At 40.6% G+C, this 17034-nt stretch overlaps 1 protein-coding gene across 1 annotated transcript in view; it reads right to left on the bottom strand.

The window, feature by feature from the left end:
- Positions 1-16685, bottom strand: part of ERCC6 (ERCC excision repair 6, chromatin remodeling factor) — a gene marked incomplete at both ends in the record, with an annotated part of 67843 nt that extends 51158 nt beyond the window's left edge. The window contains 4 exons of the mRNA XM_084244413.1: positions 2850-3567; positions 12169-12280; positions 14330-14450; positions 16267-16685. Coding sequence (XP_084100539.1) covers positions 2850-3567; positions 12169-12280; positions 14330-14450; positions 16267-16685 — 1370 coding nt within the window. The remainder of the gene's footprint in view (positions 1-2849; positions 3568-12168; positions 12281-14329; positions 14451-16266) is intronic.
- Positions 16686-17034: the final 349 nt, after the last annotated feature.

The raw sequence follows: 17034 nt of genomic DNA, 5'->3' as shown, positions 1-17034 counted from the left end.
CTCTGAAAGCCTCAGTCTATATTCTCTTTACACTGGCTAGGTCCTATTTGTGCCCACACTCCTCAGGAGATTGCAAACTCACTGGTGAAAACCCAAAAGCCAGTGTGCAGACAGGCATTCATGCTATAAGAGCAAAGACGAAGCAATGAGAATTGACCTTGTATTTAGCTGGGAAATGAATCAAGACCACTAAGGTAACAAGGACTGCTGATCTGTGATGACCTTTGAGGGGAAAGGCATAAGCATGAAATGTTCGGTCTTCTAGGCAACTCTAGGCTGTTCTGGCTATGTGGAGTGGACAGGGTAAGTGACATAAGTGCTCCATAGGGACACAAATCACTCCAGGACTGAAAGAGTGTTATTTCTATTAAGTATTAACTTGGTTCCTGGTTCGAGCTTTCTAAAGCAGCAATATATTTTAAGAGCTAACCCTCAAAATTGAGAATCATACCCTAATGGGAACTCTGTACCACTAAATTTAAAGTTCAAATTCACAGATGTTTTGTAAGATCTATATACAACTAATGTGAATAAGAATCTACAGAATACTCACTTCTAAGAAGTGGCTCATCTATTCTCATTCATTATCAGAGGTATGAAAATCAGGAACACCACTGGGGTGACAGCCTTCAGATGCGATTTAAGAGAAAAAGTTTTGTAGCAAATGTGGTAGGAAAGTACCACCAAGCATCAACTAAAACAAGGACACCTAGTCAGGACTAACCCAGTGTTAATGAAATGCCTATAAGCTGAAAGCTGGGAAAATAAAGGGAGGAGATGTCTAGGAGTCACCCACTTTCACTTCCAAGAGTTTAAGGGCATTATAATGAAAGGACTATAACCAAAACACATTTGCTAAGTTCAATAAAAAGTGCCTACCTGGGTACATATTCCTAAATTCTAACCATTAAGGAAAATTCATTTTCTTTTTTTAGATTTTTTTTTAATAGAGGCATGTTTTATTTATTTATTTGTTTGTTTGTTTGTTTGTTTATGCAAGCACTGGGTACAGTCAGAAGCGCAGGAGGGTGAGAGAATTCACCAGAGCCAGAGCGGGGAGCAGAGCAGGCAGAAATACCGAAGTACACTGCTGAGGGGAGCAGCGGGCGGCAGGAGAGGTCTGCGCGCCATGTGGACCCTCCTCCAGTGGCCGGGGAGCAGCCGGGGATTGAACCGGCGCCACAGAGGCTGCGGGCAGCTTCGCAACCCAGCGCCCAACCACTGCGCCACTGGGGAGGCCCAAATTCATTTTCTATGTTAGAAACTATATGGCCTTATTCTGATCATCTACCATCAAACCATGCTAAGAGATCCTAAAGATCTTTTTCTTCATTCAAGTGAATACCATTATAAATTCAATCTGTCAATAAAGATCAATCGGAAGAAACAAAACCTAAGGAATGACTAGTAGTTCTAAATGTTCTTAGTGTTCTTCTCAATCCTGAGCATTTCATTTTCTTTCACATCCCTAGTCCAGCGCACCAAACATTTCAATGTGGCATTCTGCAGTTTAACATCCTTAATAACTAGAGCATAAAATTTTAAGAGTTATAGTATTTTTGTGATAATTAGTTATTGATATTTCTGAAATTCATTAAAGAGCTTACTGTAACTTGCAAAAAACTGGCTTATGATTTGGAAATAATAAATTGTTTTACAGTCTTAACATTATTAAGAAAACTTATTGCCATAAAGTTAAGCTAAATCCACATTTAAAATTCAATCAAAATAAATTACTCTTGATCAAAAGGCTGATTTATTTAAAATATATTTAATATTGACCCACTTTAATGGGAAGAATATATTGCTCCATTTATAATCAATACACTAAGACTAACACTTTTATTAATTCTCTACAGTAGTTAAGAAAAAGACTGACATTGCTCAATGTTCAAGAGTACTGAGCAATATCTCTTAGACAACTCTACAGATATTAATTGTGCAAAATCTTAAAAGCTGCACTGAGAAATGACAACGCTAAACCACTCCTCAACTATGTATTACTGCATACCCAACTACAATGTGAGTGGACAAGCTCTAAAGGAGATTCAGGTCACAGGTCCTCAAATTATTTGTGAAGAGAACTACGCTGCCATCTTTTAAAGGGTGAGGGTATTTCTGTGGCAGTTTAGATATGGGTCATCAGCAGTTTAGAAGGAAAAATACAAGGTCAATCTTCACTCATAAAGGCCAGGTGGAAATCTACAATAAACTAGGTCCTCTCTATATTCAGAAACCAGAAAACCCTGTTGAATATGAGAGACAAGTCATCCCAGGAGCAAGAACTTAAGCTTCAGCCTTCTGTATACCTCTTGCCCAAGTCCTTCCCCTAAGCTTTACTACTTCTTCTTCTTTTTTTTTAATTTATACAAGCAATGGGTAGAGTCAGAAGCGCAGGAGGGTGAGAGAATTCACCAGAGCCAGAGCGGGGAGCAGAGCAGGCAGACTGACGAAGTACACTGCTGAGGGGAGCAGCAGGCAGCAGGAGGGGTCTGCGCGTCACGTGGGACCCTAGCCCGGCGGCCAGGGATCAAACCAGAGTTGCAGAGGCTGCGGGTAGCTTCGCAACCCAGCGCAACTGCTACACCACCGGAAGCTTTACTTCTTAATCTTGCCCTTTTATCTGAATTAAGAACTAGAAGTAGTAGAAGCATTTTGGGTCCACTTTGTTGATGACCCAATGAGCTCTGCTGGTTCTAGCAGGATTAGGCTGTGGGAAGTCCAACCTTTGAATAAATGGGGAACTAACATATTAAACTGGCTCCAGGATTATTATTTATTAATAAACCTTCCACTAACACAAAGCAGTACAAACTAGTGCAATTTACGTACAATCTCTGCAGACTGACCTTAACCGCTGTTTATAATAATCTTCATCTCCGTCGTCTCGGCATCTCAATACTTTCCGACCTCCGCTTCCTCCTGCAGCTTCAGATTCTTCCTCAGAACTTGGAAAAAAGTCATCATCAATCTCCTGCACTGCAACCTTCTTCTGCCGTTTCCGGTGCTTGTGCAAGGGCTTCAGTTCATAGTCGGTGCCCTCTCCGGACAGCTCAGCGCCCGCTGCCTCCTCTGGCTCCTCCTCTGAGGGCACGTACTCGGACTCCTCACCCTGGGAGTCTTCCTCTGCCTCTGGCCTCACCTCAGACTCCAGTGGTTTCTTTCCCCTTAGCAATCCCATTTGCCCCTGGAACTGTAAAGCCCTCTTCTGGAGTTTCTTGATGTGCTTTTTCAACCGTTTGTCTGTCTTCGAGAGAACTTGGCTTCTCTTGTTTGGCTTGTTTTCACTGAATGTTGAACTCAACTCTGAAGTGACAGAGGCCCGAGCTTTTGTAGCTGTTCTTTTAGTACAGGCTTGCTTCTTCCTTTCAAAAGACAGTTTTGCTTGATCTGCCAAGTACTTTTCAAAGCCTGATGCTTCGTTGAGCATTAGTTTTCTAAGCTTTTTCTCCTGTTTCTGAGGGATCTTAGTACCAAAAGGCGTCATCTGGCCAGTGCGGATGAGCTCCTCCCAAGCGGTCTCCTGAATAGGCATGAGCATGCTGCCAAGACAGGACGGGCCTGGCTCTGCAAGAGAGACAACATGGGTATTAGAGCAGAGCTTTCCAGGGGTACAAGGGAAGATTTCACCTAATCAAAAAATATGAATGACCAACAAGTCATTCATAAAAAAATCATTATTCATAAAAAAATCATTAATGCAAGAAAGCGTATTATATGCGAAGAAAATTTGGTATAGCAGGCATCACATCACATTTCTACTCCAATTCAAAAAGGTGATTTCTTAGTAACTTTTCCCAACATACTGTACTATAAATATATTCTCAATGCATTCAAAGAATCTATTCACATGTGACATGGGGTTGTAAATAGATAAATTCAGCCATGTTTCCTGAGAGAAGCCCATGAGGACACACACTCCCAAATTTGCATGTCATTACTAACACCAGCATTTAGAAGACTTAAGTCCAAGAGATGATGAAACAAAGCAGTCATCCTGTTTGGTATAATTTGGTAGATTATTTTGTGTCTCAAAATGCTTTTACCATTAATTTATATGGAATAATTTTGAGCATTCCAAGGTCTAAAAAATAACCTACCAAGTACGAACACTCTACTTCTGGATAACAGGGGAAGCTGATAACAGAGAACACAAGGTATATTTTTCATCACTGCAAAAAGGTCTATTGGACAGCAGTGTTAGATGTGTGAAGTAATCTGAAGAGATGAACTAAAATTGCAAGTTATGCCCTAACATAAAGTCACCCAAAAATCACCCCTCATTAACTAGCTGAAATTAAACTCTAGCAAAATTACCTTGTGTATTACCAAAATATAGCCAAGAAATATGGTTCAACAGGAAGGAATCCATATAGTAAAATCTGCACTTCTTGTAAGCCAATACTGCAGCCAGTTTGTCATTAAACCTTCACTAAGGAAAAATACACAAAGAAATGCACAAATCCTATGTGTAGAGCTCCATGAATTAAAACAAAAATCAAAAAAAAAAAAAACCCCATATCCATACAGAGCACACAAATCAAAGAACAAAAATCTCTAGCACACCCTTATGGTGCCATCTAGCCTTACTCCATCCCAAGAAGACTGACCTGACTATATAACACTATAGACAAGTTATGTAAATGACTTGTGTAAATGAAAATGTCTGAACTCTTGATGTGGTTTTTTTGCTCAACACTGTAAGAGTCACACTTACTTTTGAATATATTTGCAGTTGTTCATTATCACTACTGTTAGTACTCTATTATACGACTATAATTTTGCCATCCCACTGCTAATGGACATCTGGGCAGTCTCCAGGTTTGGGCTACTAGGAATAATGTTGCTATAAACACTCTGGTACACATCCTTCGACAATATATGTATTGTAAATATGGGGGTATGTTAAACTTAAGTAGATATGCCGAACAGTTTTCCAAAGTGGTCCTATGAATTTTAAGTTCCACTGTTCTCAACAGTGTTTGAGAGTTTCAACTAGTCTATGTTCTTGCCCCTTCATTTTAGCTATCCTGGTAGGTATATAAGATAACACTTTGTGGCTATAATTTCTATTTCCTGAATGATTAGTGAACTAAGGTAACTTATCACAGGCATACTGATCTTTTGGAGAACCTTTTTTTAGGAAATATTCAAGTCTTTTGCCCTTTAGAAATTTTTTTTCTAACAGCATTTTATAGATTCTAGATTCAAGCCTTTGATTAACACAGGTATTGCAAACATGTCCTCCCTTTGCAAAGTGTCATTTCATTCTCTTAATGCTATCTTTGAAGAACAGAAGTTTTTAGTTTTAATGTAGTTCATTTTTATCAAACCTTTGCCTTTACAGTGAGCATTTCTGTATCTGGTTAAATCTGCCTCAATGTCATGAAAATATTTTTCTGTTATAGTCTAAAAGCTTCATTTTACCACTCACATTAACCCACCTGGAATGTATTTTTGTAAACAGTGTAATGAACCAAGATTCATTTTATTTTCAGGTGGATGAACCCGGCACCACTTACTAAAAAAAGCCTTCTTCACAGCAATATGCTGCCATATTTGTCACAAATCAAGTGACTACATATGGGTAGGTCTATGTGCTGGACCCTCTACTCTGTCCCACTGGTCTATCTGTCCATCCTTGTGCAATGCCATACATATTCCCTTCATTACTATAGCCCAATAATAGGTCTTGATATTTTATTCTTCAAGGTTGCCTTGGCAACTCTTAGCCCAACCCATGTTTATATAAATTCTAAAATCAGCTAGTTATTCCATTCTCATTCTACACTTCCCACCCCATACCTGCTCCCTCAGAAAAATCCCTGAAACATATTAGAGGTGCACTGAAACTTGAGATGGAAAGAACTGACACCATTACAATATTGGATCTTGTAATCCATGACCATGGTGTTTCTCCTCATTTGAGTCTTCTTTAATTTTTCAATGACATTTTGTAGTTTTTAATGAACAAACAATTACAGAAAACTACATTCCCTGATTAGGTTTATTTCTACATATTTTAATTTTACTACAATTGGCATCTTTATTAAATTTAGTTTTGGGTATTACTGCTAAATTCACATATTATTTCCACAGACTATCCATTCATTCTTTTGAATTTTCTACATAAACAAGCATTCTATGAATAATGGTTACACTTCTTTTAATTCTTATGGTTTTTAATTCTTGTGCTTTTAATTCTTATGCTTTTAATTCTTATCCTTCCATCACTACACTGTCTAGTGCAATGTTGAAGAGAGAGGAGAACAAGGACCTTATCTTATCCAACCCCCTCTTCCCAGATCGATTGTCGCAAAGTTTTGTTTTTTATTTATCCTCATCCCACCTACTTCTAGGAAAGAATTCTTTATCAAATAAAAGCAATTTATGAAGTGGATCACTATGTGAAGAACAGGGGAAAGGAAATCTCTTGGCAGCATGTGAGCAAAGAACCTAAGGTCTACTTTGGTTTGCCTATCTCAGGTTCATAACAAACTTGAGGTTAAGGAACATAGCCAAGGTCAATACCTAGGCAATGCAGAGCTGCGCCAAACACAGCCTCCCCAGATAGAGCAAAGGGCACCAACAACCCAGATAGGATGAAGGAGGGAGCATGATAACAGAGACCAGGAGACTGAAGTGTTGGCAGGCACCTGGACAAAGAGATATAATAGTAACTAGGAGCTCAGAAAATTGGTAAGGTCATAGTTCTTTATAATATACTAGATCCTACATGGTCACCAAAGTGATAGGGAGTGAATGAGATTATTTGGGAAAGAGTACAAGAGGGCTCAGCTTGAAATCCTGATAAAAAGCACATCTTTCTAATATTTTTCCATTGCCTCAATTAATTTCTCATAACTCTTTTGTCTTAGTGAATAAACTTCTGGAGCTACTAGAAATATTTGCTTGAAGAACTTAAATGCTAAGAAGCCTTAATCTACTTTTCAATTAAATGACTGAGCAGCTTCCAACAATTTCTACATTCACTTACACATACACTAAGATATTTACTTTCAAAGCTTATACATTTTCCCAAAAGACTTTCCAAAAGATGTTCATCCAAAGTAGTGACAAACAAAATCACAAAAATGGTATAATGTGAATGAAGATGTCTTTTTTTAAACAAATGAATCAATGTTTGGAAAGCCTGCCAATCTGTTATAGGACAGGGAGAGGGGCAGCCCAAGCCCCGCAAACCTGCCTATTCTAAATGGGTTCTGCCATCCACCGCATCAACACAAAACATATGAGACTTTAATGGGAAGGAACTTTAATACAACTAGGAAACAATACAGGTAAGGCAAAGAGTCTAGTTTCTAAATGAAGCACCCAAAGTTACCCATCCCCTCGTGGGTAAAAGTCCATCCATATGGGAATGGCGCAGAGCAAGGCCCCAAAGCCTGCCACAAGTCTAAAGCATCTTCCAGTGGGGACCCACAGAAAAGGGTCAGAAACAACCAGACAGGCCCGGAAGGAAAAGAGCAAAATCAACATCAAGATAAAAGCTGCCATTGTCACCTCCCCACGGGTCTCACCCACATCTGTGTCACCCAGTCCACGACCAAAAGACAAGCGCAGTTTCTTCACATATCTCTAGGCTCCATGCGCCTCCTCTAGGTCTCCTGGCTCCATCCTGCTTCCTTCCTCAGTCTCCTCTGCAGCTTCTCCTCTCCCTGCTCAGCTCCACCCTCCCTTGGGTGGGGCAAGGAATCTCCCCCTTTCCTGGGACCACCCTGTTACAATCCCCCCCTTTAATTTTTATTCCACCATATCTATGGTGGCACAGATGTCATGGTGTAATATTAGAAGACAGTCTTTTTTCAGGGTTACAATGTGTGTAAGAGAAGCAACAATTAGTCAGCAGCATTGTCCATGAATGTCCAGTATGACAGTTTCATTACTTAAAAATAGTCCATTATCCAAGCCAAAAGAAAAAAAATTTGGAGCATTGGCTAAAACAAGATAGCAAATATATCAAAATCACAGGGAAAAAATGTTAAAATGGTTCAACTTATGCAAAAACGAATTCTCTCAACCTTGATCCCAAACTTTTTAACAGCATAGCAAAAGTTTGCAAATTAAAACTACTTTTAAACCATTTTTCCTATTTTTGCATAAAATCGCAGGGCAGAAATAACTAACAGCAATTTTTAGCTGGCTTTGTTGAAATACTCCATATAGGATCAGAGCGAACCATTGGCATCCGGTCGATGTAGGCTTCAGGTACAAAGTTGGTCTCATCAGACTCCACCTGGGCTTTCCTCTTCTCGAGGGTACCAGGGACTTTTCGTTGGCCGGGTTGTCCAGTCCTGCCAATGGAGGCAAGCTTCCTCACCTTCTTTGGAGGTCTCTGGAACCCTACAGACAAAGCAAACAGGTTCTCCTCTTCTTGGTTCAGCTCTTTTTCAACTTTCTGGAAGAACTCCACACAAAGCCACACAATCAAACTCACGTCCAATTTTTTTGTTAAAACAGACAAAATCCCTATGGAAGTTATGCAAAAACAGACTCTAAGATAAGTAGCAAAAATTACTACCACTATTTGTTTGCTGTGTTGGTATCAAGGGGAGAGAAAATGTGACAAGTTAGCTTTGCTGGAAAAAAAATTGCAACCTTGCTGCAGATCCTTGTTACTCAAAACAAAACAAAACTTTGTGGATTCAGGACAAAATGCAGAAAAAAATTACCAGTATTATGTCAAAGAAAACTTGTAAATGTCAGGTGTATTTCCAGGTCTATTCAGTCCTTTGTAGGAAAGTTTTTTCTCTCAACAGTTCCATCAATAGGAATCTGTTGAGATCTTTTCTCCCTATATTTCCAGAAACAATTTCTGTAGATGTGAAACAATTGAATTATACAATATTACAAGGTGACAATCACCATTGACAATTTACATACATTCCAGATACTAAGGTTTTTTTTTTAATACACATTTTAGAGAACCACTGTTAACATTTTGTACATACCAAAGTTTTACCATTTTTCCCAAGTGACAATGCTTCCCTTCCAGTGTTACTTCATTAGGTAAAAGCCAAATAGAACAAATTCATCTAATGCCTTTCCAGGAGGAAAGACAGAAACTTTGTGGAGTGTCTCAGGAGCTCGACTGAGGTTCCACATAATTTCCTTGCATCAGCCAAATGACAGGCTACCAAATTTGTATTTGAATTTAGATTTTTGGGAAGCTTTGCCATAAATATCAGAAAATTAACAGAAACAACAATGTTCAATCTCTATGAAGGCACCGGCTTAGTTCAGTAGCACAATGTTGACAATCAAACCATAACCTTTAGTTTTTCTCATAACTGGAGACTCTTTTTTTTTTCCAACGTCTATGGGCACCACGTATACCAATTTTTCAACCTCTCTAGGCCAAGACAGACACAAGGACATACAGACATACAACATATAGACAAAGACTTTTTTTTTTAGTTATGCCATGTAGAATGTTATGTAACTTCAGTTTTACTCCATAGGCTCAGAAAAAAAATGTCAAAGTCCAAAAAAAAATGTGGAGTATTGCTGGCAGAAAACAGTGTCCAGTTGTCATCCTACAAACCTAAGACTTTGGAAATAGGAAGGAAAAGTTTTATTAATCACAAGAGTTACATGACCTTGTTCATCACCTTAGGGTTTTTAGTGTTCAAGCCTCTTTAGTAGAAGCCAATCCTGGGGTATCCTGTACAGCAGCTGAAAAAGCAAAAGTAACAGTTAACTTTTAAGCAAAAGGAGTCATCTCTTGTTAGCCACCAAGCAGGCACTCCTTGGGTTTCCTGGAATAGAACCTGAAAAAGCAAAATCAAAATATCATTAATTAACTTTCAATTAAAAGGAGTCATCTCCTTACTTCTGTTATCCACTCTGGGACAGAAGCTGAAAGAGCAGATTCAACATTTAAGCACAGATTACACCTCCCCCACACTAGGGAGGGACAGCAACAACACAGGTATGAAAACCTGGTACAGTTACATGATGCACCCTAAAGAGTGCTTTCCACAACAGACCTTCCTCAGTAGGAAGCAGAAACTTAGAATCTTGTCTTACACCAGCAATTGAACAAATCCAGTATTCAAAATGGCAAACATGCCCAAAACAAACTGTGTAAACAAAATTCACCGTAGCAAATCCTTTCAGACTCAGACTAAATCTTGTTAATTTTTCTGATCCAGACTTTGCAAAAATTCAAGTTATCTCCAAGAATCCATCAAGGCTACCAGCAATTTGTGTTGATGCGTTACAAGTTACTGCTTAAGGCTACTCTTTCCTTAACACCCAGGCATACATTTGCTAATTTAAACACCACTGTTCCACAATTGGCTGGCAAAATCCATCAGGCAGAGAGCAGGAAGTAGCCAAAGACAAAGCAACATACCAGTGAAGAACCATTATTGCCTTTAGAAATGCTAATGAGACAGCAGAGATTACAAAAAGAAAGAAAAAAAAGAGTTCCAAAGTCCCAGCAACAAGAACCTCTGAATTTTACAAGAGCCTGCCAAGTGGCCTCAGACTCCATCTTTGATCTGGCCACATGGTCCAATGTACTGCCTAATCTTTTGAGTAAAACTGGCACAGAACAATTTCCACAAATTAAAATCTCTTAGCAAGTCACTACAAACAAATTACACACAAACACACAGAATCTTCACAAAGCCCAAGCCAGTTTTTCAACAGCAAATCGACATATGAAACAAACACACTGGAGAAACCAAAAATCATATTTGCGCTTATGGTAGTCAGTGCCATAGGGAAGCCCAATTTCCCCATGGGGCTGACTAACCACGGATGGCTCTGTCCTAAATCACGTCGGACGCCAAATCTGTTATAGGACAGGGAGAGGGGCAGCCCAAGCCCCGCAAACCTGCCTATTCTAAATGGGTTCTGCCATCCACCGCATCAACACAAAACATATGAGACTTTAATGGGAAGGAACTTTAATGCAACTAGGAAACAATACAGGTAAGGCAAAGAATCTAGTTTCTAAATCAAGCACCCAAAGTTACACGTCCCCTCGTGGGTAAAAGTCCATCCATATGGGAATGGCGCAGAGCAAGGCCCCAAAGCCTGCCACAAGTCTAAAGCATCTTCCAGTGGGGACCCACAGAAAAGGGTCAGAAACAACCAGACAGGCCCGGAAGGAAAAGAGCAAAATCAACATCAAGTTAAAAGCTGCCATTGTCACCTCCCCACGGGTCTCACCCACATCTGTGTCACCCAGTCCACGACCAAAAGACAAGCGCAGTTTCTTCACATGTCTCTAGGCTCCATGTGCCTCCTCTAGGTCTCCTGGCTCCATCCTGCTTCCTTCCTCAGTCTCCTCTGCAGCTTCTCCTCTGCAGCTTCTCCTCTCCCTGCTCAGCTCCACCCTCCCTTGGGTGGGGCAGGGAATCTCCCCCTTTCCTGGGGACTGAAAGGTCCATGCAGGAAGCCAGAATGCAGGAGCCAACCAGGAAGCCCACCTGGGGGGATACCTGCCTGGAGGACTCAGACAATGAGCCTCCCCCCTCCCCCTACTAGTCTCATCTCAGACAAAGAACCTCTACCTGCCCTACAAACTTTTCCCGCCGTAAGAGCCCAACTACCCACCTGACCTCTCCTCGCCCTATAAAACCCTGCTTCCCCCTAACAAGGTGCGCGACTCCACTGACCCCCGCCTTGGGTCTGTGAGGTCCGCTGGGGCGCAATAAACTTTCCCTCCCTTTGAGAAATGTAGCCTGGCTCTCCTTTTCTTTACCGCGCCGAACCTTTCAGGGACCACCCTGTTACAAAACATGTCCAAAAAAGATATGTGAAAGCAATTTTATGAATGCTGACTGATGATACTGGGTTTACAAAATGTAACCTAATCAGTGTCAGTTGTCTATGAAATTAACTATAAAGGACTGTTAATATTTCTAATTTATTAAACATAATATTAAATGTACATCAGCAAACTCCAATAGGCTGAGTTAAAATTTTACTTTCATTCCTTTAAAATGCAGTATTACTTGAGAGATTTAGTTCTACAGACATAGAGAATAAACGTTTCCTAATCTATCTTGACACCAAGGCAAAGAAATGCATTTTTCTCAAAACCCACTCCAGGACTGAGGAGTGAGCCTCCACTGACTACAAGCATGAAGCAGCAAATCAAGAACACAGGGAAACTGTTCCCAGCAGCCTCACCTGCATCCTCCTCCTCCAGACTGGCATGATCTATTTCAATGTTTACCTCTGCTCCTCCAAGGATGGCCTGGAGTCGTTTTTGTTTTGCTGTTATCTTCTTTAGTTGTTGTTCCTTAAATAGTAAATATTGAATAAAGAAAACAGCAGTGAAGTGATTTATTGTTAAATACAAACAGAAGCATTACAAAAATCTAAAAACTTTAATCAAGAGCAAAAAAAAAAAAAAAAAAACACAAAATTTCACATAACGTTATTACTACAGAAAATCTGATTTGAGTCATTACCACTTTCCTAGCAGGAAGCAGGCCTCAGAGCTTTACATCAAGTAGGCATTCCTGTGCCCACTGCTCTCCTGACTGGCGGTTTTTTCTGTGCTGGGCACTTCACAGATACTGACTCCCCACTGACTGGGGAGGTAGCACTGCTCTAGTCAGTCCCCCCATTTCACGCCAGGTAAGTCACTAAACTTCTCTGTATTTCTGAGTAGCAATGGGTTAGGCAGTCAATAGGCTCTAAGGATAAGAAACATAAGCCCAACTGTTCAAACAACTGAAAAAGTCAGCCCCTTTTGATAATCTATCATATTCATGACTGATCTTTAGAGTAGTCTATCCAATCACAAAATTTTAAAAGGAAAATATGTTTTGATGTACACTTTTATCATACCCACCCCAGACTCTGTCTTGTGTCCTTGTATATCATCAAAGCTCAGGTCTGTGACCATTCCTAGGATTTTCCCGATAAAATAGGCCTGTGGTTCATCTTCCCAAGGCAAAAATAATTAAACACTAAATAGTCTATTCCTAAGCATAAGAGAGCTGCTAAAGAATGACAGGGATATTTGAGTTAGACAAATGCCTAAAGTAGCCTAAATTTTGGTCCTCTCTGCTCCTTGAAACCCCAGTCCACAAGAAGCCCCAGGGCAGAGAAGGCCTTGGCAAATTCATTCACGTACTCCAAAAGATCAGACTTCTCATCTGATTTGGGGACAGCCTGGCTGCCTCAAGTCACGATAGTTCTGACCTTTGGACTGCTATTCTGGAAGTGAGAAAATATGAGGTGATGAAGACAATGGACTAATGAATGGAAAACAAAAGGTGAAACTGGGCCTATGTACTCCCTTCCCTACCCCAGAAAAGGTTAAGCTAAAAATGCAAGGATTCTACTTGTTACAATGAATCAAATGCAGACACAAGAATATGGATTAGTCATTTTGAATGTCGGAAATAAAATTATCAAAACTAGTCATTCTTACCTACTACAATGTATTTTTATAAAGCATAGATTCTAAAAAATGTTTCAAGGGCCTCCCTGGTTGAGCGCTGGGTTGCAAAGCTGCCCGCAGCCTCTGCAGCGCCAGTTCGATCCCCAGCCACCAGGCAAGGGTCCCATATGGCGCGCAGACCTCTCCTGCTGCCCGCTGCTCCCCTCAGCAGTTTACTTTGGTCCTTCTGCCTGTTCTGCTCCCTGCTCTGGCTCTGGTGAATTCTCTCACCCTCCCGCGCTTCTGACCATACCCAGTGCTTGTATAAATAAATAAATATATCTTTAAAAAAAAAAAAAAAAGAAAAAAGATTAAAAAAAAAAAAGTTTCAAAGCTCATAAAAACAATTTCCTAAATAAGATATTCCCTACCCTTAAGTGTTATCACTCTAAGTGCAGACCCAGCCAGTGTGGCTGGCTGGTGACAGCAATACCTACAGCAGCCTCCCAGGACAGTGAACATGAGTGTGTGAGCAGTGATGGTGACATCAACAGGGAACAGAGTGTAAACAATCAGTGCAAGCAGGAGCTAATCAGAAGAAAGGAAAGTTAGGCAAGACAAGGGATCAGCATGCCAAACATGAGCCTAAGCTGGGTGAAGCAAGACAGACTATGGGAGTACACTTGATTAAGGAGGCTCTCAGAGCCAAAAAGGGAACTTGGTCTCAAATAGGTATGTGTGTTTATGTGTATATTTAGGTCTATATTTTAAAATACTCTTTAACACAGATTGCAAAAAGAAAACAGCTAAAATATTAAACATACAAAGGAACTAAAAAATCTTATTATGAGTATTTGCTTCACATCTTATACTTTTCAGAATACTTTCTAAATGTTAAATTAGTCTAAATGATGACTTTTTCAAAAATGCAGTATTTAATGTGTTATTTAGAGTCACCTTATTATACTTCTGTCGTTTTACAGAATCTAGTTTCCTGTTGATGTCTCTGTTGGTGGCAGCTTGAGGACTAAGTTGTTCGATAATTTTATTGATTTGCCTTAGGGATGTTGTACATGACCTGAAAAATAAAATAAAATGTCTATTTTCCACTCTGATAACATTTTTTTTAAAGAGAGAAATGCTAAAAACATGTGTTTTTACTTCTATTAACTAAAAGATGAAATAAAATTAAACCAGCACTCACATTCTTTTTAGCTACTAACAGAACTGGAAAGGTTGTTAGAAGTGGAATATGACCTCTAGTGTTTTCCTTCTCTCTGGCTGATTTAAATCAGCTCATCCCCATTTATTAGCTAATACATTCAGTCTACAAGCATTTTTAAGTATCTGCTTTATTAAAGTGATTGTACTAGAACAATGTGCAGTAAGTTGTCCTTTTATATGAGAAAAAAAAAGCATACTTTTTAAGAAAGGTAGAGCAACTTCCCATATAACCCCTGCCCCAAACATGCAGAGCCGCCTCCTCCTCCCATTAGCAACTATGCATGGGTTTTAAAAACTCATTACGGAAGTTCCCCAAAGTCTGGAAAAGTACTAAATATGCTCTAACAGTTTCTTATATAAGCGAGGCATCTATGACAATATTTTTCGTTCACATGACTGGAAGATCTGCAGTAGCATCACACTTGTAGTGTGAAGGTGAAAACATTTATAATAAATTACTCCTAAAATAGACTCCATAGAATTGTTTAGCTCAACTTTGAAAGCACTTATGTAATTGCCTGACGCATATAATTTGCTATTTGTATCCTTTGCAGATTGTAGGATAAAAGATGTCATCAATGCAAGTTACTGGTGGTCTAAGCACCACGTGTCAGCATCAGTCTAGTGTTCCCCTGCCTTGTGACCCTGCAGCACTCTCCTTTGTCTGTCACCTCTGCAAGTAGCAGACACATTTCCAAGGTCAAAGGTAAAAGTTTGCTCATTACAAGGAGTCAAGGTCCTCACACCTGAAGGTCAGACTACAATGGCCAGAGAACACCTGCTATTCAAGAGGCTAAAGAACATAACAGGAAATTTAGCAGAAAACATGTCCTTGAAGTGCCAAGAGCCACTGGTACCACAGCCTCTTCCTCCGGGTACCCAATATCTCCACGTTGCTCCCCTTGCTATGATCCCCCAACCACCCCCATATCAGCAGCACCATTCTTTGCCTTTCTTTTGCTTCTTGACTTTGCCCACAACACTGCCCAAGAAAGGGCAAACTGTCAATGCAGAGCGGGCTCACTCTGCTACACTAGCCCAGGTCCAGAGCCCACCCACCTGCCCATGATTATTTATGCTCATCAGAGCCCACGTGTTTCTGTTTCTCCTCTGAAACACAAATGAAGTCTCCATGGTACTTCATCTTTCCTTATAGAGCTAAAAGTAGGACAGAAAAAAGGAAAAGCAGGGAGATGTTTCTCATTTCTAGAAGTGTAAATCTGAAAAACTGCCACAAGATTAACACTCAGTTTAGGGACAAAACACTGCAAAGAAACTACAGAACAGAGAAAACCTGGTGGGGGGAGGCAGGGACAGATGTGTCTCCATCATGTCAAGTAGGACCATTCAGCACTTCAGGTCCTTTGTCTGATAGCCACTCTGTGCACAGGCGAGTCTGTCCTCAGGCACCAGAACAGCATTTCTCTGTAAGACATTATGCCTAACAGACTGTGGCGGGCTGGACACAGACCCTAGCTACTGTATATGGTGCTGCCCCTGAGGGAAAGGGCTGGGTCTCAAACACCAGGTCAAGACAGTCCTTAATGCCTCCATTCCGATCAAGAGGTACTCAAAATCTCCTAAGTTTTTGGAGTACTACAGCTATTATCTGAATTCCTCTGTTATATGTAAACATAAACCCTGATGTCAGGAAGAAGGTCCACACTCACGTGAGGTCATCCAGGACTGAACGATATTCCTTCTCTGCATCGGCGAGCTGGGCCACCCGGCTGGCCTCATGGATTGCGCTATCCACCTGCTGAAGCACACCTTGCTCCAGCACGTCCTGGTCATAGACATCCACGCCCAAGCCCTGAAGTTCAAGGGCTTGTGCACTCAGCTCCACTGTCTGGATCTGACTTCTGTCAATGTGTAGCCGGGCCAGCCCTTTCTTGGGAACCTCTGACGGACACCCTTCCGTGGAAGTGGATGGCCTGTTAGCAGAGGAACACGAGGGAAGACTCTCCTCCATCTCTGCGTCATCATTTTCTTGCTTGATTGTCATTTCTTCATGCTCACTGACATATTGACCTTGAAAGTGGTCTTGCTCTTGGGTTTGGCTCAGTTGGGAGATTCCCTCATTTGGCATCCTCTACAGACTAAAAGGAAAAAAGAAATTTTAATAAGCCTTTTGGTTTTGTAGAATTGGTATTTATGTAGTTTCTTAAGTATCTTAAAGTAGAATGATTTCCCAAACATTCAAGTTTCTACTTATTCTTTTTTTTTAAAGATTTATTTATTTATACAAGAACTAGGGTACAGTCAGAGGCACGAGAGGATGAGAGAATTCACCAGAGACAGAGCAGGTAGAAGAACAGGCAGATGGACTGAAGGCAGGAGAGGTCTACCACCCCATGTGGGTTTCTCCCTGGCCGGCCGGGAATCGAACCCCTACCACAGAGGATGCAGACAGCTTCACAGTGCAGCTCTCAACCCAC

This window comes from Talpa europaea (genome assembly GCF_964194135.1).
Source record: "Talpa europaea genome assembly, chromosome: 10".
NCBI lineage: Eukaryota > Metazoa > Chordata > Mammalia > Eulipotyphla > Talpidae > Talpa > Talpa europaea.
The sequence above is the reverse complement of the archived record's forward strand: the minus strand, read 5'-3'. Positions and strand labels throughout refer to the sequence as shown.